This window comes from Natator depressus, chromosome 1 (genome assembly GCF_965152275.1).
Source record: "Natator depressus isolate rNatDep1 chromosome 1, rNatDep2.hap1, whole genome shotgun sequence".
NCBI lineage: Eukaryota > Metazoa > Chordata > Testudines > Cheloniidae > Natator > Natator depressus.
The window spans coordinates 207,585,370-207,607,163 of NC_134234.1; the positions used below are offsets into that span (position 1 = coordinate 207,585,370).

General features: G+C 47.8%; 1 protein-coding gene and 1 long non-coding RNA gene across 9 annotated transcripts in view; one reads left to right on the forward strand and one right to left on the reverse strand.

Annotated features, from left to right (window-relative positions):
* The window catches only part of ZNF384 (zinc finger protein 384), a 36,288-nt gene extending 34,547 nt beyond the window's left edge, over window positions 1–1,741 (reverse strand). For 2 of the 7 annotated variants that reach the window (XM_074933864.1, XM_074933853.1), the window contains exons 1-2: window positions 1,198–1,598; window positions 82–266 (exon numbers count right to left, since the gene is read on the reverse strand). Coding sequence is in view for 1 of the 7 variants with exons in the window: in XM_074933837.1 (XP_074789938.1) it covers window positions 1,198–1,217 (20 nt within the window). In the remaining 6 variants the exon portion in view is untranslated. Of the gene's footprint in view, window positions 1–81; window positions 267–1,197; window positions 1,599–1,724 lie in introns of those variants that run through there. The other 5 variants (XM_074933837.1, XM_074933845.1, XM_074933873.1 and 2 more) reach the window with 4 other exon arrangements.
* A 421-nt stretch (window positions 1,742–2,162) lies between these two features.
* The window catches only part of LOC141974327 (uncharacterized), a 48,026-nt gene continuing 28,394 nt past the window's right edge, over window positions 2,163–21,794 (forward strand). The window contains exons 1-3 of one of the 2 annotated variants that reach the window (XR_012635733.1): window positions 2,163–2,441; window positions 3,102–3,321; window positions 4,924–5,006. This is a non-coding gene — a long non-coding RNA (uncharacterized LOC141974327). Of the gene's footprint in view, window positions 2,442–2,467; window positions 3,322–4,923; window positions 5,007–21,794 lie in introns of those variants that run through there. The other variant, XR_012635732.1, reaches the window with a different exon arrangement.

Consider the following 21,794-nt stretch of genomic DNA (forward strand, 5'->3'; position numbering starts at 1 on the left):
CACGCACTGTAGTCTAAAAACCCTTTTGGAAATATGAATCCCTATTCAACATCCCACCCCCTTAACACAGCTTACACTTACTTTACCAGAACATGTAACCTTTCCAATTGCTCTATCACTATCACATACGGGATGGAGCTTCAACCCTGTACAACAGCATGTTCCCACTGAAGTGCCTTCATCATCTCAGCTTCCACAAACAGGCCACAGATGGGACTTTCTTCCCATTCACCAGTCTAGTATCAGACAGATGTCAACGTACCCTCCTGATATAAACCAGAAACAATACCTTCCATATACAGGCCAAATTTACATGCACCGAACAAACAATTAAACAAGAGAATTCAATTACTGCTTATCATGAGGGACAACGTATCACCACTATGGCTCTCACTGATTCACATATTTCAAAGGCCGGGTTTACATTTCACGGAGTTGCCACACTGAATCACTGGCGCATACATGAAAAGTGTAGCAAGGACTTAGAGTGGAGAAGTGGTGTGTAAAAGGGGGTATAATTAAGGCTAAAGATGCAAGAATAGAGAAAGTAGGCTTTAAATGCAATTTTCCTTACTTTCACTCAGTTAATTTATTTATTGTGATGTTCCATTTTCAACTTTATAATAAATAATAATAATAATAATAATAATAAAAACCCTGAGGATGACACTTGAGACTGGTAACTATTATATCTGTACAAGATCTGATTTCATTGTGGGGAAGTTTTAGGCCCAAGTGATGCTGGAAACAATTCATGCTGAAGAACACACATTGAACACAGGGTATTTGATGAGATGCAAAAGCATCGTCACAGAGCTCTGACAAAGAAGAATTAAGGAACTCTGTGTAACAATTTGAAAAGCCACATTTGGTTCCATGCCATCAATAACCTAATTATACTGGAGAAAAAAGACCTGGATTCCCCTTCCCCAACCAGCCCTACTAGTACACTAGAGGTCCCTCCCCCATACCTTGAAGCTAGACAGGACCTGATGCCCTAGAGATGAAGCACCCTATAGCTTATTCCCCAACCCTTTGAACAAGTCAGTCCCTGGACAGGAACTAATTCCCAGAAGAAGAAAGGCCCAAGATCCCAGAGCGGGGCGCCAGGGCCACCCTACAGAACTGGGGCAGGGAGGGGACAGCAAGTACTGAGTCATGCCCGCAGCTGCCCGGATTTTCCTGGAAGTTTCTTACCACTCTCCCTCCTCTTGCATTTCTCCTCCTTCCAGGGCTGTTTCTGCGAACAAACTACCAGCGTTACTAGACGCGCTGGCGAAACCAGGGCTCGGGGGCCTGCATGGCGGGGCTGGGGGGAGCAGAGAGACGCGCCCCGCAGCCAGCGCGGGGGCCCGGCCACAGGGAAACGGGGACCCCCCCGCGCGCACACATCCCACAGGGGGCTGGGGGCAGCCCCGCCCACGCGGGGAGTGTCCGCCCCAGGGGGAGCCCCCAGCCCGCTCCCCACACACACGGAAGGCGCCGAGCCCGAGGGAGGGGCCAACCCTGTCCGGACTCTCAATCCCCGCGCGTCGGAGCCCAGAGACTGGCGGCACTCTGCACCGACACCCAATCAAGCCTCCCCGCTTCCGCTTCCGGGTCATTCTACCCCGGAAGTACCATTGCCCCGGGTCTCTCTTAGTCTCGCCCACCACCGATTACCGGACACCACCCCCCAGCTACGACCCCGACCCCGGCTCCAGCAGCGGCATCAACCTCCTCACCGGAAAGGGGTGCGGAAAATCACTTCCGGTTCAGGAGGCGGGGCATGTTTGGGCACGTCCGGGGGGTCTAGGAAGGAACTGACGTCATAAACAGGCACGGTTGCAGTGCAGGCGGAAATGAATGAATGGATTTACAAACCGGAAGTGCTAATCGTGAGCACCTCCCGCACCGCACGGGACCGGCAGTAGCGGCAACCGCGGAAGGGCGGGAATCACCTATTGCAAATCAGAACGAATCGCAACCTTTGGGGAGGAGCTGGGATTTTCCTGCCGGAAGTAGTGAACGAGGTCGGCGAAGGGGGGACTCCAGGCCGGAAGTAAGGGCTGAAGTAACGTTTTTTGACAGCGGATGATGCTCCCCTTTCAGAAGCGGAAATAAGTCGAGTTCCTAGTCCTTGCGTCATTTCCGCTCTGGGCGGCTGTCTCTGCGGCGGATTCCGGAGGCTCATGAATAGTGGTGTTGGTTGATTGACAGCGTTTCCCGCTGCCCTGCCCCAGGGCGTGGTCCCGCTACCTCCCGGCCCGCGAGAGCGGCCCCATGCGGAGCCCGGCGGGGCGGCGAGCAGCGTGGGCTGGGCTGGGCTGGGCTGTGTGTCCCGCCGGAGGGAAGGGCCCTGGGGGAGGCTGCGAGCCAAGTAGCTGGTGCAGACGTGCCCCTAGTCACGGCCCTGCAGCTTCTGTAGGGCCTGCGGGGACTCCTCCAGTGGCTTGGCTGAGGTGAGGGTCTGGCACTTCTGGCGTGACAACCCCACCCCCCACCACACACTCCCCCGAGGTGGGCCCAGGCGCTGTGTACAGGCCAGAGGGCTGGACTGAGGGTTGGGGACTATCCTCACTCCCCTCGCCTCTTCGCTGCCTGCACAGGTCCTCTTCTGTTGGTTGTCTGGGCACGCAGGGAGTTTGGGGCCCGAGGGCTTTCTGTGCTGCACAGGCAAGACTCTGTATGGAGCCAGTGTGGGGGCTATGGCAGATATTGCAATCCCAGGCCAAATCCCTGCAGACCACTGTGACCTTGCACTCCATAATGTTTTATGGAAATATGCTTATGGGTGTAAATATGATATAACTGGAATATGCATTATGCAAAAGGTCTTTTGTAAGGTATCATTACAAAGCTTATAATCTACTGAGTGTGTTCATCCTATTTGTATGTATCATTCTTGTATCTGAAGATAGAAATATAAAGTATAACTGAGGTCCTATTGTAATTATGCAAAGTGTGGGCCATTAATGGTGGTTTAGAATCTTGATGGCTCCCATTGACTAGAACAATTGGTTGTGGATGGCTCTGTTTACCTGCAAGCCTTCCTGTGTTCCTGTGAGCCAGTCCAGGAAGAATGATGGAATCCATCTTAAACCTGGTGCTTTTCTATTTAGAAGGAGGGGTGGGAATCCAGAGAGACAAAAGATTCCTGCCTTGTGCCAAAGCTATAAAAGTGGGTGGAAGAGAACAAAGAGGATCCTAGTCCTGAAAAAGCCCCTGATTTTCACCTAAGATGCCTGCTGGAACTAGCAAGGACTGTACCGGGGAAAGGATTGGGCCCAGACTAGGAAGGAGTCTAGTCTATGAAAGAAGCTCATTGGAACATCTCCGAGGGTGAGATTTACCTGTAAACAGTCTCTTCATGTATTAGGCTTCGACTGGCGTGTTTTGTTTTATTTTGCTTGGTAACTTACTTTGTTCTGTCTGTTATTACTTGAAATCACTTAAATCCTACTTTTTGTATTTAATAAAATCATTTTTGTTTATTAATTAACCCAGAGTAAGTGATAAGTACCTAGGGGAGCAAACAGCTGTGCATATCTCTCTGTCAGTGTTATAGAGGATGGAGAGTTTGAGTTTACCCTGTATAAGCTTTATACAGAGTAAAACTGCTTTATTTGGGGGGTTGGATCCCATTGGGAGCTGAGTGCTGGAGATAAGTGACCTGCTGAGCAGTTTTTGGTTAAAGTCTGCAGCTTTGGGACCAGACCTGGGTCTGTGTTGCAGCAGGCTAGTGACTCTGGCTCAACAAGTCAGGGCTCTGGAGTCCTAAGCTGACAGTAAAAACAGGCTCAGAGGTCATTTCAGCATGTCCGGTGACAGTCCCAAGGGGGTCTCCGTGGCCAAACCTGTCATAACCACTGTATTATGTTCATGGAAGTTCTCTGTATGATTGTGTTCTACTCCATAGGGACAGCTCCTCCAGGAACTAAAAACGGGGGGGTGATTACTCCAGAGGATTTAAACCACCCTGGAGAAAACTGGGAGTGGTTTGCATTACTGGTTCAAGCTAGGTTTTCCACAGATCAAGCAAAGATTTTTTTTTTTTTTTTTTGGTATAAAATATGAGTGGCCAAACAGTGGCTCATGGAGCCACCCCTGCCCCATTCTCTGCCTACCAGACTGGTGTGGGGAGCTTGGGGCTCCTGCTCTGAGGCAGAGTGGTGTGGCTAGGGGCTTGGAGACGGCTGGTGCCTGCTGAAAGAGGGGGGGGCACAATTTAAAGGTTCAGGCCCCCTCCCCCAACAGCTTGAGTCATGCCCCCTCCCCTCCTCCCCCCCCCCCCCCCCGGCACACACACCCTTCCTGCAACTCCCAGCTGTTAGCTCTGCGTGGAGAGTCAGCAGCAAAAGCAGTGGTTCTCCCAGCTATTTGATGCTGCCTCTACCCATAGCCACATCTCCTAGCTTGCTGGCTCCAGCAGCTGCAGTGCAGGAAGGGGGTCCGGTGGCACCATGTGACTGAATGGGACCAGCAAATGTGGTAAATATTGGGGTGGGGGGGGCACATGACCCATGTGTCCCCCTCGTGCATGGCCTCTGGCTTCTGCCCAGCAGGGTGTAGGGGGGTCTCGGAGCTTCAGCTCTATGTGGTGACCTGCCAGGGCTCGGCGCTTCAGCAGGAGTGGGGCTGAAGCCCTGAGCCCAAGCAGGCACCTGCTGAAGCACCGAGACCCCCACCCCACTGGACAGAAGCCCCAAGACACACACACCCTGCACAGCAAAAGCCCCTAATCCCACCAGCCCTTCGTGAGGCTGAAGTCTCAGACCCTGGCAGGCGCCTCCCAGCAGGGCTGAAGCCCCAAGACCCTGGCAGGCACCCCCTGGCTCTCTAACTTCTGAAGATTGTCATATGCAGCACAGAGGGTCAGTAAGTTTGGCCACCCCGGTATAAAAAGATGAGCTTGAACTGACATAAGGCTTTCTTTTGATTCAGCAAACAGGCAGGACTTCAAGGGCTCCAACACTTGTGGAAGGGCTGGAAGAACTTTGGATTGCTAGAGCCCTATCAGACTGCTGGTGAGTAACCTCTGGTAAGCTCTTAGTATGCATAGAGGAGCTTTTATTGATTTTTGTGTTTTCTCTGCCGTGCTTTTACCTTTAAGAATAAATGTATCTTCCTTTGTGAGGTCTGGTTGGTAACTGGTAAACGTCGTGGCACCTGAAGAAGGGCTAACCACAGGTGCTATACTCCAGTCAGACTTGCTGGGGAAATTAGTGAGGTGCAGAGGGTTTATTGTCCTCCGCTGGATTCTTTCCAATTTTTCCACATCCTTCTTGAAGTGTGGGGCCCCAAACTGGACACAGTATTCCAGATGAGGCCTCACCAATGCCGAATAGAGGGGAATGATCACATCCCTCGATCTGCTGGCAATGCTCCTACTTATACAGCCCAAAATTCTGTTAGCCTTTTTGGCAACAAGGGCACATTGTTGACTCCTATCCAGCTTCTCGTCCACTGTAACCCCTAGGTCCTTTTCCGCAGAACTGCTGCCTAACCCCTCGGTCCCTAGTCTGTAGCAGTGCATGGATTCTTCCATCCTAAGTGCAGGACTCTGCACTTGTCCTTGTTGAACCTCACCAGATTTCTTTTGGCCCCTCCTCTAATTTGTCTAGGTCCCTCTGTATCCTATCCCTACCCTCCAGCGTATCTACCTCTCCTCCCAGTTTAGTGTCATCTGCAAACTTGCTGAGAGTGCAATCCACACCATCCTCCAGATCATTAATGAAGATATTGAACAAAACCGACCCCAGGACCGACCCTTGGGGCACTCCGCTTGATACCGGCTGCCAACTAGACATGGAGCCATTGATCACGATCCATTAAGCCTGATGATCTAGCCAGCTTTCTAGCCACCTTATAGTCCAGGGATCAGCAACCTTTGGCATACGGCCAGCCAGGGTAAGCCCCCGGTGGGCTGGGCTGGTTTGTTTACCTGCTGCGTCCACACATTCGGCCGATCACATCTCTTACTGGCTGCAGTTCGCTGTTTCAGGCCAATGGGGGCTGCGGGAAGCGGCGGCCAGCACATCCCTCGGTCCGTGCTGTTTCCCGCAGCCCCCATTGGCCTGGAGCGGTGAACCGCAGCCAGTGGGAGCTATAATCGGCCCAACTTGTGGATGCTGCAGGTAAACAAACCGTCCTGGCCTGCCAGGGGGCTTACCCTGGTGGGCCGAATGCCCAAGGTTGCCGATCCCTGTTATACTCCATTCACCCAGCCCGTACTTCTTTAACTTGCTGGCAAGAGTACTGTGAGAGACCGTAACAAAAGCTTTGCTAAAGTCAAGGAATAACACTGTGACATTGCACCCCATAATGCTTTATGGCAGGGGTCTCAAACACGTGGCCCGCGGGGTTATTTTCTGTGGCCCGCCAGCTCCCTGTGGCCCCCTCAGCGTATACCTAGAACAGCTCCGGCCCAGCCTGGTGCACATCGGGGGCAGGGCAGGCTCCCCGCCTGCTTGCCCTGCCCCTGTGTCGCTCCGGGAAGCGGCCGGGACCTGGGGGAGGGAGAGCACAGGGGTCTGTGTGTTGCCCTGGCCTCGCCTCCAGGTACCTCCCCCAAAGCTCTCATTGGCCACTGTTCCCCGCTCCCAGCCAATGGGAGCTGCGGGGGCGGTACCTGGAGGCGCAGCCAGGGCAACACACAGACCCCTGTAGCCAGCCGCCGCCCCCCCCACCCCCCCCAGGTTCTGGCCGCTTCCCAGATCGTGCTGGTGCGTGCCAGGACGGAGGCCGCACCCCTCCTGCAGCTGAACTCCCTGCCGCACCCAGCACCCCTCTTGCACCCCAACCCCCTGCCCTGAGCCCCCTGCTGCACCCTGCACCCCTCCTGCACCCTGAGCCTCCTGCTGCACCCTGCACCCCCTGGGGGCAGGGAGGGGGAAGAGTTGGGGTGGGGATTTTGGGGAAGGGGTTGGAAGAGGTGGGGCAGGGGCAGGGCCTCAGGGAAGGGGTGGAGTGGGGTCGGGGCCGAGGCAGCCGGGGGGATCGCTGATGCGGCCCTCGGGCCAATGTACTAGTCCTCATGTGGCCGTCGTGGTCATTTGAGTTTGAGACCCCTGTTTTATGGCAATATGCTTATGAATGTATATATGACATAACCAGAATATGTTTTATGCTACACATGCCATGTAACATATTTCTGTAAAGGTTATGATCTACTGAATCTATTCCTCCTATTTGTTCAAAGTTATGAATATTGGCTGTGTACTTGCTTGATTTCTAAGTAGCCTTAGTAAAGTATTTGGTCAGCTTCTTGAGAAAGGAATGTACAAGTTAAGTGCCCAATCAAGAAAGACTTAATGGACAATGAATCTTGGAAGGCTCCAATCCACATAAGAAGTCTACTTGAGGACGTTCAAGGTAGCATGTGAACCATAGCTGCTACCTGTAAGTTCTGAGTCATCCATGGACATGTGACTTGCCCATGTGACTCCAAAACTCCCATCTTGTAGCTGGGATTCTACACAGGGGAAGGGAGGGGTGTCCACCCACAAGAGAAAGTCTATTTAAATCCCAGGGAGACCCACCCATTTTGTCTTCAGCTGGCTCAAGAGATAGCCTCTCCACCCCAAAAGGTACCTGAAAGAAACTGGGACAAAGGACAGTAACTACAGGGGGTGTGAGTGATTGCTGGACCCAGACTAGAAGGAGACTAGTCTGCAAAAGGAGGTTACTGGAACACCTCTGAGGGTGAGGTTTTATCTGTATTCAGTTTTCTTACTGTATTAGGCGTAGACTTGCGTGTTTTATTTTATTTTGCTTGGTAATTCACTTTGTTCTGTCTCCTATTACTTGGAACCACTTAAATCCTACTTTCTGTATTTAATAAAATCACTTTTTACTTATTATTTAACCCAGAGTATGTATTAATACCTGCAAGGGGCGGCAGGGGGGAACAGCTGTGCATATCTCTCTATCAGTGTTATAGAGGGTGAACAATTTCTTTATACAATAAGCTTTATACAGGGTAAAATAGAATTATTTGGGGTTTGGACCCCATTGGGAGTTGGGCATCTGAGTGTTAAAGACAGGAACACTTACTTCTTAAGCTGCTTTCAGTTAAGCTTGCAGCTTGTGGGATGTGGTTCAGAACTGGGTCAGTGTTTGTGGTGGGCAAGCATGTCTGGCACAACCAGGCAGGGCTCTGGAGTCCCAAGTTGGCAGGGAAAGCGGGGGCAGAAGTAGTCTTGGCACATCAGTTGGCAGCCCTAAGGGGGTTTCTGTGATCCAACCCATCACAAACATGTCCACTGCATTCCTCTCATCCACAGAGCCAGTTATCTTGTCATAGAAGGCAATTAGATTAGTCAGGCATGACTTGACCTTGGTGAATGCATGCTGACTGTTCCTGATCACTTTCCTCTCCTCTAAGTGCTTCAAAATTGATTCCTTGAGGACCTGCTCCATGATTTTTCCAGGGACTGAGGTGAGACTGACTGGCCTGTAGTTCCCCGGATCCTCGTCCTTCCCTTTTTTAAAGATGGGCACTACATTAGCCTTTTTCCAGTCGTCTGGGGCTTCCCCCGATTGCCATGAGTTTTCAGAGATAATGGCCCATGGCTTTGCAATCACATCTGTCAACTCCTTTAGCACCCTCTGATGCAGCGCATCTGGCCCCATGGACTTTTGCTTGTCCAGCTTTTCTAAGTAGTCCTGAACCACTTCTTTCTCCACAGAGGGCTGGTCACCTCCTCCCCATACTGTGCTGCCCAGTGCAGTAGTCTGGGAGCTGACCTTGTTCATGAAGACAGAGGCAAAAAAAGCATTGAGTACATTAGCTTTTTTCACATCCTCTGTCACTAGGTTGCCTCCCTCATTCAGTAAGGGGCCCACACTTTCCCTGACCTTCCTGTTGTTATCATACCTGTAGAAACTCTTCTTGTTACTCTTAACATCTCTTGCTAGTTGCAACTCCAATTGCGATTTGGCCTTTCTGATTTCACTCCTGCATGCCTGAGCAATTTTTTTATACTCCTCCCTGGTCATATGTCCAAGCTTCCACTTCCACTGTCTCTCTCCTAGCAGACCAGTGGGTTTATGTTTGCAGTCCCTCTGCACCTCACTGATTTCCCCAGCAAGTCTGACTGGAGTATAGTACCTTTGGTTAGCCCTTCTTCAGGCTAATGTCGAATAGAGGGGAATGATCACGTCCCCCGATATGCTGGCAATGCCCCTATTTATACAGCCCACTTATACACTTGTAGAGCAAGGGAAAGAGACAGTACAGGTAGGAGTTTCAAGGAGGGTCAACAAAGCCCTGGAAACAATGGTCAAGAGCTGGCTCAGAAAAGATGTGTCATACTCTGGAGTAATAAAGGGAAACTTATTCTAATGTTTCTTTTGTTTCCTCTCCCCCTGGGGAGAGGATGAGAGAGAATGAATCAAACGTGACAGATGTTAGTCACGTCCCTTAATGCACTACTGGAAGGTGCTCAGGAGTGATGAGAGCGGTATAAAAACTGGTATAGAATAAACCAGAATTAGCTGTTTTCCTCCCCAATCCTTTAGTCAGCATTTAAAAAAACGAATTTGTCTGGCACAAAGCATTTTCATAGGGAAATCCAGCTGCTCAGCTTGTGACAGCCCTCCCCCTGCAACTGACTTTCAATTTCATCCCTTCCTTGGCAGGGGAGGGGAGAGTCCCCAGTCTGGTATAGCAGGGGCGGGGGATGTGTGTCTGGCCTGAAGCACAGTAAGGAGGGTAGGCAGGAGTACCTGGCTCCAGCCCCTCTGCACAGAGATAAGATTTGTGCCCCCTAAGATCCTAACTCAGTTGGTGGGCCCTGACACAGAGGGAGAAATGTCACCTTCAGGGTTGAACTGTCAAATATAGAAATAAATTACAGGATTCATGAATATTCATGAGGCAATTCAAACAAACCAAATTAACAAGGACATTAATTACCAAACTGATTAGGCTGTCAATTCCCTTTATTTAAATACATCAACAATTCCCTGCTCATGATGTATCCTACTGAAGACTGCAGAAGTAATCTCACCCTTTCCCTGCAGGAGGCACCCTAGGGAGTACAGTGAGATCCCGGCTGCTTGGGTTGTCAGAGAGCAAGAAATGGAGTTGCTGCTCAAGTGTTGTCTGTGCATTGTACCCATTGGTATTTTTTTCCTACATCAAGAGCTCCTTCTCAATACTGTCCCGCAATAAGGTTGCTGAGCACTCAGTTAAGATGTCTAAGAACTGGGAACTGCAGATTGTTTACTCTGCAGAAGAGACGAACAAGGGGGGATTTGATAGTTGCTTTCAACTACCTGAAAGGGGGTTCCAAAGAGGATGGATCTAGACTGTTCTCAGTGGTAGCAGATGACAGAACAAGGAGTAATGGTCTCAAGTTGCAGTGGGGGCGGTTTAGGTTGGATATTAGGAAAAACTTTTTCACTAGGAGGTGGTGAAGCACTGGAATTGGGTTACCTAGGGAGGTGATGGAATCTCCTTCCTTAGAGGTTTTTAAGGTCAGGCTTGATAAAGCCCTGGCTGGGATGATTTAGTCGGGGATTGGTCCTGTTTTGAGCAGGGGGTTAGACTAGATGACCTCCTGAGGTCCCTTCCAACCCTGATATTCTATGATTCTATACATGATAGAAGTTTGTCGTGGTCCACGTTGTTTTTCTCTGTCGTACAGGTGTAATGCATCCCACATCTACATGCCTAAGCCCACAGTCTTATGTGGCAGGAAAAACACCACAGTGGCCCAACACTGTAGCATTTAATTTCAGAAAGGGGAACTACATAAATGAAATCTCTGCAAGCTGTGTGGAAACTTTTTAAAAACACCATAATAGAGGCTCAACTTAAATATATACCCCAAATTAAAAAACATAGTAAAAGAGAACCAAAAAAGAGCCACCGTGGCTAAACAACAAAGTAAAAGAAGCAGTGAGAGGCAAAAAGGTATCCTTTAAAAAGTGAAAGTTAAATCCTAGTGAGGAAAATAGAAAGGAGCATAAACACTGGTAAATGAAGTGTAAAAATACAATTAGGAAGGCCAAAAAATAATTTGAGGAACGGTTAGCCAAAGACTCAAAAGTAATAGCAATTTTCAGAAGCAGGAAGCCTGCTAAACAACCAGTGGAGCCACTGGATGATCGAGGCTAAATGTATTCTTTGCATCTGTCGTCACGGCTGAGGATGTTAGGGAGATTCCCAAACCTGAGCCATTCTTTTTAGGTCTGAGGAACTGTCGCAGACTGAGGTATCATTAGAGGAGGTTTTGGAACAAATTGATAAATTATACAGCAATAAATCACCAGGACCAGATGGTATTCACCCAAGAGTTCTGAAGGTTCTCAAATGTGAAAATGCAGAACTACTAACTGTAGTCTGTAACCTATCATTTAAATCAGCTTCTGTACCAGATGACTGGAGGATAGCTAATATGACACCAATTTTTAAAAAGGGCTCCAGAGGTGATCCCAGCAATTACAGTCCTGTAAGCCTGACTTCAGTACCAGGCAAACTGGTTGAAGCTATAATAAAGAACAATATTGTCAGACATATAGCTGGACATAATTTGTTGAGGAAGAGTCAACATGGTTTTAGTAAAGGGAAATCATGCCTCACCAATCTACTGGAATTCTTTGAGGGGGTCAACAAGCATGTGGACCAGGGGGATCCAGTGGATGTAGTGTACTTAGATTTTCAAAAAGTCTTTGACAAGGTCCCTCACCAAAGGCTCTTACACGAAGTAAGCTGCCACAGGATAAGAGGGAAGGTGCTCTCAAGGTCTGGTAACTGGTTAAAAGATAGGAAACAAAGGGTAGGTATAAATGGTCAGTTTTCAGAATGGAGAGAGGTAAATAGTGGTGTCCTCCAGAAGTCTTTTCTGGGACCAGTCCTATTCAACATATTCATAAATGATCTGGAAAAAGGGGTAAACAGTGAGGTGGCAAAATTTGCAGATGATACAAAATTACTAAATATAGTTAAGACCCAGGCACACTGCAAAGAGCTACAAAAGGATCTCTCAAAACTGGGTGACTGGGCAACAAAATGGCACATGAAATTTAATGTTGATAAATGCAAAATATTGCACATTGGAAAGCATAATCCCAACTATACATATAAAATGACGGGGTCTAAATTGGCTGTTACCATTCAAGAAAGAGATCTTGGAGTCATTGTGGATAGTTCTCTGAAAACATCCACTTATGTGCAGCGGCAGTCAAAAAAGCGAACAGAATGCTGGGAATAATTAAGAAAGGGATAGATAATAGAACAGAAAGCATCATGGTGCCTCTCTATAAATCCATGTTTCAGAGTAGCAGCCGTGTTAGTCTGTATCCGCAAAAAGAAAAGGAGGACTTGTGGCACCTTAGAGACTAACACATTTATTTGAGCATAAGCTTTCATGAGCTACAGCTCACTTCATCGGATGCATTCAGTGGAAAATACAGTGGGGAGATTTATATACACAGAGAATATGAAACAATGGGTGTTACCATACACACTGTAACAAGAGTGATCAGGTAAAGTGAGGTAATACCAGCAGGAGAGCGGGAGGGGAAAAACCTTTTGTAGTGATAATTAAGGTGGGCCATTTCCAGCAGTTGACAAGAACGTCTGAGGAACATGGTACGCCCACATCTTGAATACTGTGTGCAGATGTTGTTGCCCCATCTCAAAAAAGATATATTGGAATTGGAAAAGGATCAGAAAAGGGCAACAAAAATTATTAGGGGTATGGAACGGCTTCCATGTGAGGAGAGATTAATAAACTGGGACTTTTCAGCTTGGAAAAGAGATTGCTAAGGGGAGATATGATTGAGGTCTATAAAATCATGACTGGTGTGGAGTATATAGATAAGGAAGTGTTGTTTATTACTTCTCATAACACAAGAACTAGGGGTCACCAAATGAAATTAACAGGCAGCAGGTTTAAAACAAATAAAAGGAAGTATTTCTTCACACAGTGCACAGTCACCCTGTGGAACTCCTTGCCAGAGGATGTTGTGAAGGCCAAGACCATAACAGGGTTCAAAAAAGAACTAGATAAATTCATGGAAGATAGGTCTATCAATGACTATTGGGCAGGAATGGTGTCCCTAGCCTCTGTTTGCCAGAAGCTGGGAATGAGCAACAGGGGGTGGATCACTTGAGGATTAACTGTTCTGTTCATTCCCTCTGGGGCACCTGGCACTGGCCACTGTCAGAAGACAGGATACTGGGCTAGATGGACCTTTGGGCTGACACAATAGGGCCATTCTTATGTTCTTATGCTTATGGCTGTCAGTTGTGCTATGTGGTTTTTACTGGTTAAAAATCTGAATCTATGTTGTAACACTTCAATCATTTGAGTGTCAGTGTGGATGGAGATAACTGTCATGTTAGCACATTCTACAGTACTCAGCAGTGAGCGTTCAGGGGTCCTGTCTGATTTCTTTTCTGCATTCAACTGCACAAGCATTGGCTAGAAGCTACCTGTATAAATAGCCTGGTGAGCCCAAGTTGCAAGCTGTGACCATTTTCTTCTGATGATTGATCTTTGATCCAGTCTCTGATCTATACAATTCTTTGACAGTCATAAGCAATGTTCCCTCTAATTTTTTCCATCTATGTGCAGAATAAATTTTGTTATGTGCACTGAGGTATGTGCGCCACCAGTAGAAACAAAAAACCTAGATATATATTTTTTAAAAGTTACTATAGGGATGATTACTCCAACCAGGACAGGTTAGGCATTTGAGAACTCACTAATCAAAGAATTAAATTTAAGTGTAAGAGAGAAATAAAAATTATGAAATGCATAGACCAGTCAAAACACTAAAATAATACACTTTGAAAGAATAAAATTACAGAGAAAATATGTGCATTGCAGGAAGTACCAAGAAGTAACAACAAAGAACAATAACACAAGTATGTGTTGGGAGGTGAGTGTGAAAGACTGTGTGTGTGTGTGAGAGAGAGAGACACACACACACAAACAGACAGACAGAGAGACACATTGTGTGTGCTGGGGAAGTCTCTGAGAGACAGTGTGCAGTCTCTTTAAGGTAAAGGCACCCACTGCCCCAGCGTTCAGACCTCAGACCCTGTCCTGCTCAGAGTCCTCCTGAGCCAGGCTGTCCCATCTCCCCTGCTGAGGTTCAGGAGCAGGGGGGTACGGGGGGGGGACACCCTGACATCAGTGCACTCCCCCTCCCCCCCAGCTCTGCACAGCCAGCAGGAGTGTCCCAGGAGCAGCAGGGGCTCCAAGGCAGAGGGCAGGAGCAAGGTGAAGTAGCGCAGGGAGGGGCACCTGAATACACACTGCTGACTGGATGTGAATGGCTCTGTTAATCAACTGCACAACACTTCAGTAAGTCCTGGGCAGCTGCCCCAGTGCACAGCTTAGAGGGAACACAGATCATAAGAGCACATTGGCTACCAGCTAGCCCCTGACATTAAAGCCTTCTTTGCCATGTAAACTGAGGTGGTAGCACTACACAGCTTAATTGATGCAGTCTAAATTAGCTGTTACCACTCAAGAAAGAGATCTTGGAGTCATTGTGGATCTCAAAAAAGATATACTGGAACTGGAAAAGGTACAGGAAAGGGCAACAAAAACGATTAGGAGTTTGGAACGGCTCCATATGAGGAGAGATTAAAAAGACTGGCACTGTTCAATTTAGAAAAGAGATGACTAAGGGGGGAATATGATAGAGGTCTATAAAATCATGAATGGTGTGGAGAAAGTGAATAAGGAAGTTTTATTTAACCCTTAATATAACACAAAAACCAGGGGTCACCCAATGGAATTCATAGAAAGTTTAAAACAAACATAAGGAAGTACATCACACAACACACAATCAGCCTATGGAACTCCTTGCCAGGGGACGTTGTGCAGGCCAGAAGTATAACTGGGTTCAAAACAGAATTAGAAAAGTTCACAAAGGACAGGTCCATTAATGGCTATTAGTCCCATTCTTTAGGCATCCCTAAGCCTCTGACTTCTAGAAGCTGGGACTAGATGACAGGGGATAGTTCACTTGATAAATTGCCCTGTTCTGTTCATTTCCTCTGAAATATCTGGCATGGGCCACTGTCGGAAGCAAGGATACTGGACTAAATTGACCATTGGTGTGACCCAGTGTGGCCATTCTTATGTTCAGGTGGAAGGCATTGCCTGGTATCTGTCAAAGATAACACAGCAAGAGATGAAAGACTTACAGGTTTAGGGCTTTGCTGAAAAAATGCTAACCCCAGGTGCTTTTGTTTTGCTTGTAACCTTTAAACTGAACCTCACGAGAGCTATTCTTGATGCTTAATCCTTGTAATGGTTTTTTTTAAATTTAGCCAAAAGCCTAAGTTCCAAATGTATTTTATTTCTTTTTTGTTTTTAATAAAATTTACCTTTTTTTAAGAACAGGATTGGATTTTTGTGTCCTAAAAGGTTTGTACATATGTTGTTTAATTAGCTGGTGACAACAGCTAATTTCCTTGGTTTTCTTTCTCAGCTCTTCCCCGGAGGGGGGTGAAAGGGCTTGAGGGTACCCCATCAGAAGGAATTCCCAAGTGCGCCTTCCTGGGTTCCAAAAGGGGTTTTTCTGAACTTGGGTGGTGGCAGCATCTACCCATCCAAGGTCAGAGAGAAACTGTGACCTTGGGAGTTTAATATAAGCCTGGAGTGACCAGTATTAATTTTTAGAATCCTTGTGGGCCCCCACCTTCTGCATTCGAAGTGTCAGAGTGAGGAATCAGCCTTGACAACTTCCCATCTATCCAGCTAGATATGCTGTTGGAGAGCGACAAAGCATCTGGTATTGTGAAGGTGAAGAAGGAAGGCAGTGGTGGCCTTTGAGAGCTGGGAGAGGTGTGGCTAAAATTTCCAGATTCCTTCATAGGGCCTGAGATGGCTTTAGGCTCACCACTGGAGGTGGTGAGTGAGCTACTTTAGGAGTTGGAGACATCCACATGCAACAGACCATCAGAACCCACTAAGTCCCTTCATGTTATGCAAATGCGTTTCTGGGATTGGATATGGCTGGGTTGGGGAAGAAACTTCCAGGTTCTTATAGATGCTGATGTATGTGTTTGTACAGGAGCAGATACCGCTTCACTTTAAGGCAAAAATGTCTAGCTCTCCACATGCTCTGCCATGTTACCGTCCTCCCTTTGGCATTCTTCCTCCTGACTACACAGCACAAGTAACAGGTCCCCAGCCCAGCAGTTTCCCCCACAATTCCCTTTTCTCTCCCACCCCCCGCCCCGCCCAGTGCATAGACTACCAGTACCAGTATGAACACTGTCTAGCTTGTGCTATGTGGTTGGATCCAAGCTGGCAAATGAGGGGGAGAATAAAAAGGCACATGTTCTGCAGAATAGGAAGGTTTAAAGACAGGAGCATTTCACTGCAAGAAAACAAAGCCAACAGCAAACAAAAGGTGCTGCAGCAGGTAAACTGGCATTGGAGGGGGGAGAGAGAGATAAGACCAAGCAAGGTTACCTCGGCAAGGCCCCAGAACCAGGCTGGTGACATGCACCACAAACACACACACACTGGGTGCCAGACTCTGTGGCCTCACCCTATTGTGTGGACTTGAAGGATGGAACTTCTAAGCACAGCCTCCCAGAGACTCAGCTGGCAACAAACAAAGGAGCAGCCACAACAGTCGCTGTCTGACACTGGTGACATCATGAGGCAGTTTTTACAGCTTTGACTCTGGATGCATTGCCAGCAGATCGAGGGAAGTGATTATTTCCCTCTGTTCGGCACTGGTGAGGCCACATCTAGAGTAGTTCAGTTTTGGCCCCCTTCTACAGAAAGGATGTGGACAAATTGGAGAGAGTCCAGTGGAGGGCAACAAAAATGATTAGGGGGCGGGGGCACATGATTTAGGAGGAGAGGCTGAGAGAACTGGGGTTGTTTAGTCTGCAGAAGAGAAGAGTGAGGGGGGATTTGATAGCAGCCTTCAACTACCTGAAGGGGGGTTCCAAAGAGGATGAAGCTAGGTTGTTCTCAGTGGTGGCAGACGACAGAACAAGAAGCAATGGTCTCAAGTTGCAGTGGGGGAGGTCTAGATTGGATATTAGGAAAAACTATTTCACTAGAAGGGTGGTGAAGCACTGGAATGGGTTACCTAGGGAGGTGGTGGAATCTCCATCTTTAGAGGTTTTTCTAGGCCCGGCTTGACAAAGCCCTGACTAGGATGATTTAGCTTTGACCAGGGGATTGGACTAGTTGACCTCTTGGACTAGTTGACCTCTCTTCCAACCCTAATCTTCTATGATTCTATAGTTCTCCACTGTGGTGACTGGTTTCGACTTCCACACCCTGCCTCACTGTCTCTTCCTCAGCCACCCCTCTCCTCTAAGTTCTCCTCTTTTTTCTCTCCCTTTGTCTTTCTGCTTAGCTAATTCCCTCCCCCTAAAAAATCAAAATCATAGTGCTAACACAAACCATCACATCGTTCACTCTGACTGCATGTTGTATTCCTAGACACACTGTCCTATCTACAACACTTAGATTGTGAGCTCTTCAGGGCAGATGCTCTGTAACTCTGTAACAATGCCCAGCACGATGGGGCTCTGATCTTGGTTGGCCTCTAGGTTCTGTCATAATGAAAACAAAGATTTAGCTATCTAGCCAAGCATGTCAATGCGTTGTGTCTGCTGGGCCATGAGTTGGCTAGTGGTACTTTTTTCAGAGTAACAGCCGTGTTAGTCTGTATTCGCAAAAAGAAAAGGAGTACTTGTGGCACCTTAGAGACTAACCAATTTATTTGAGCATAAGCTTTCGTGAACTACAGCTCACTTCATCGGATGCATACTGTGGAAACTGCAGAAGACGGATGCATACTGTGGAAACTGCAGAAGACATTAATGTCTTCTGCAGTTTCCACAGTATGCATCCGATGAAGTGAGCTGTAGCTCTCGAAAGCTTATGCTCAAATAAATTGGTTAGTCTCTAAGGTGCCACAAGTACTCCTTTTCTTCTAGTGGTACTTGTATTGCAGGCTGAGATGAAGAAATTTGCTTAAACTGCACGTCAACATAGTAGCAAGCTGTTTAGCGAAGCAAGCTGTTCATTCTTGCCCTAATATTTAATCTACTTTTATGAGACAATATTAGAAAGTGTCCTAAAGCCAGTATTCTATACTATCACATTTCTCAGCAAAGATTATTTTCCTCGCCATCCTATGTAGCTGATGTAGCTTTTCCAATCATTTGATTACTTCCTTTGGTAGTGTATAGCAGATACCTGTGCAGCATATCTTTTCTGTCTTTCTTCCCAGTGTGTGGAAACAGCTCATATTCTTTCCTTTCTGGTATCATCAACTGGTTTATATTTAGATTTATTGCTCTGCTTGCATTGTCCTTCACGTGCTAACCTTCTTGAACCTCTAAATGTCTTTCTCTAGAATACCTGCTTCTCAGCTGAAGAGAAGCAAAGAACTGGGTTACCATGATAGCAGAGGATGACTAGCTGCGGTGCTCATGATTCAGATTGCAACCTGTAACACTGATATGCTTTTTATATATTGAAATTTGTAGGCCAAGGAATGTGTCATGGGTTGCTATGGACATTGACTTAAATTTTATATTTGCATTAGCAGGGCTTTCTGCTTCATTTCCTGATGGAGAAGGAGGGAGAAAATAATATCTTTTATTGGACACACTTCTATTGGTGAGAGAGACAAGCTCAGAAGCTTGTCCAATAAAATATATTACCTCCCCCACTGTGTCTCTCTAATATCCTGGGATCAACATGGCTACCATATAAGAATGGTCCTACTGGGTCAGACCAAAATTCCATCTAGCCCAGTATCCTGTCTTCCGACAGTGGCCAGTGCCAGGTGCCCCATAGGGAATGAACAGAACAGGTAATCATCAAGTGATCCATCCCTGTCGTCCATTCCCAGCTTCCGGCAAACAGAGGCTATGGACACCATCCCTGCCCATCCTGCCTAATAGCCGTTGATGGACCTGTCCTCCATGAATTTATCTAGGTTTTTTTTGAACCCTGTTATAGTCTTGGCCTTCACAACATCCTCTGGCAAGGAATTCCACAGGTTGACTGTGTGTTGTGTGAAGAAATACTTCCTTCTATTTCTTTTAAACCTACTGCCTAATAATTTCATTTGGTGACCCCTAGTTCTTGTGTTACGAGAAGTAGTAAACAACACTTCTTTATCTACTTTCTCTACACCAGTCATGATTTTATAGACCTCAATCATATCTCCCCTTAGCCATCTCTTTTCCAAACTGAAAAGTCCCAGTCTTATTAATCTCTCCTCATATGGAAGCCGTTCCATACCCCTAATCATTTTTGTTGCCCTTTTCTGAACCTTTTTCAATTCCAATATATCTTTTTTGAGAGGAGGCGACAACATCTGCACACAGTATTCAAGACTAGGCATACCATGGATTTATAGAGAGGCACCATGATGTTTTCTGTTCTTTTATCTATCCCTTTCTTAATTATTCTCAGCATTCTGTTCACCTTTTTGACTGCTACTGCGCATTAAGTGGATGTTTTCAGAGAACTATCCACAATGACTCCAAGATCTCTTTCTTGAGTGGTAACAGCTAATTTAGACCCCATCATTTTATATGTATAGTTGGGATTATGCTTTCCAATCTGCAGTACTTTGCATTTATCAACATTAAATTTCATCTGCCATTTTGTTACCCAGTCACCCAGTTTTGAGAGATCCTTTTGTAGTACTTTGCAGTCTGCCTGGGTCTTAACTATTGTGACAGGGTCAGGCCAGAGAGCTACAGGAGAGTGTTCCTATTGGGATCTGGGAAGTGGGCGGGCAAAGCCCGCACACTGCTAAAGGATCCCCCCCCCCAGCCTAAGAGGGGGATCCACAGGACCTGGAAACCAAATGAGTACGGGGGACAACTAATGAAATAACAGGGACAGGAGTGTGGTCAAAGGGTCAAATGAAGAGAACCGGATGGGGACACTGAGCAGAGAACCCCGGACAGTGCCCACCGCTCCTCAAAGGCGTCAAGGGAGTCAGTGGAAGCCGCCCAGAGGAACTCTGCCCAGACACATGAACGGACAGAGGATCGGAAATAGGCCCCACAGTCACAGGAAACTCCATTGGCCAACCTCCTCACCCTGGTTTTATAGATGGCCATTTTAGCCAGGGCCAGGAGGAGGTTGACCAGGATGTCCTGTGACTTTGTGGGACCACGGATAGAGAGTCCACAGGTACTAATGCGGAGAGTGGACCAGATGATACGTCTGAGGGAAGGGAGCAGAAGGAGACTCCGCTGGTTGGAAGGCATGAGATGCACTGTCCTGAGATGGGGGGTTCCACGACCACCACTCCCAAGAGAAGGAGGCGGGTGGTGGTGGTCGGGGACTCTCTCCTCCGGGGGACTGAGTCATCTATCTGCCGCCCTGACCGGGAAAACCGAGAAGTCTGCTGCTTGCCAGGGGCTAAGATTCGTGATGTGATGGAGAGACTGCCGAGACTCATCAAGCCCTCGGATCGCTACCCCTTCCTGCTTCTCCACGTGGGCACCAATGATACTGCCAAGAATGACCTTGAGCGGATCACTGCGGACTATGTGGCTCTGGGAAGAAGGATAAAGGAGTTTGAAGCGCAAGTGGTGTTCTCGTCCATCCTCCCCGTGGAAGGAAAAGGCCAGGGCAGGGACCGTCGAATCGTGGAAGTCAACGAATGGCTACGCAGGTGGTGTCGGAGAGAAGGCTTTGGATTCTTTGACCATGGGATGGTGTTCCATGAAGGAGGAGTGCTGGGCAGAGACGGGCTCCATCTTACGAAGAGAGGGAAGAGCATCTTTGCCAGCAGGCTGGCTAACCTAGTGAGGAGGGCTTTAAACTAGGTTCACCGGGGGAAGGAGACCAAAGCCCTGAGGTAAGTGGGAAAATGGGATACCGGGAGGAAGCACAGGAAGGAACGTCTGTGAGGGGAGGGCTCCTGCCTCATACTGAGAACAAGGGGCGATCAGCAGGTTCTCTCAAGTGCTTATATATGAATGCACAAAGCCTTGGAAACAAGCAGGGAGAACTGGAGGTCCTGGTGATGTCAGGGAATTATGACGTGATTGGAATAACAGAGACTTGGTGGGATAACTCACATGACTGGAGTACTGTCATGGATGGTTATAAACTGTTCAGGAAGGACAGGCAGGGCAGAAAAGGTGGGGGAGTAGCACTGTATGTAAGGGAGCAGTATGACTGCTCAGAGCTCCGGTACGAAACTGCAGAAAAACCTGAGTGTCTCTGGATTAAGTTTAGAAGTGTGAGTAACAAGAGTGATGTAGTGGTGGGAGTCTGCTATAGACCACCGGACCAGGGGGATGAGGTGGATGAGGCTTTCTTCCGGCAACTCGCAGAAGCTACTAGATCGCACGCCCTGGTTCTCATGGGTGACTTTAATTTTCCTGATATTTGCTGGGAGAGCAATACAGCGGTGCATAGACAATCCAGGAAGTTTTTGGAAAGCGTAGGGGACAATTTCCTGGCGCAAGTGCTAGACGAGCCAACTAGGGGGGGAGCTTTTCTTGACCTGCTGCTCACAAACAGGGAAGAATTAGTGGGGGAAGCAAAAGTGGATGGGAATCTGGGAGGCAGTGACCATGAGATGGTCGAGTTCAGGATCCTGACACAGGGAAGAAAGGTAAGCAGCAGGATACGGACCCTGGACTTCAGGAAAGCAGACTTCGACTCCCTCAGGGAGCGGATGGGTAGGATCCCCTGGGGGACTAACATGAAGGGGAAAGGAGTCCAGGAGAGCTGGCTGTATTTCAAGGAATCCCTGTTGAGGTTACAGGGACAAACCATCCCGATGAGTCGAAAGAATAGTAAATATGGCAGGCGACCAGCTTG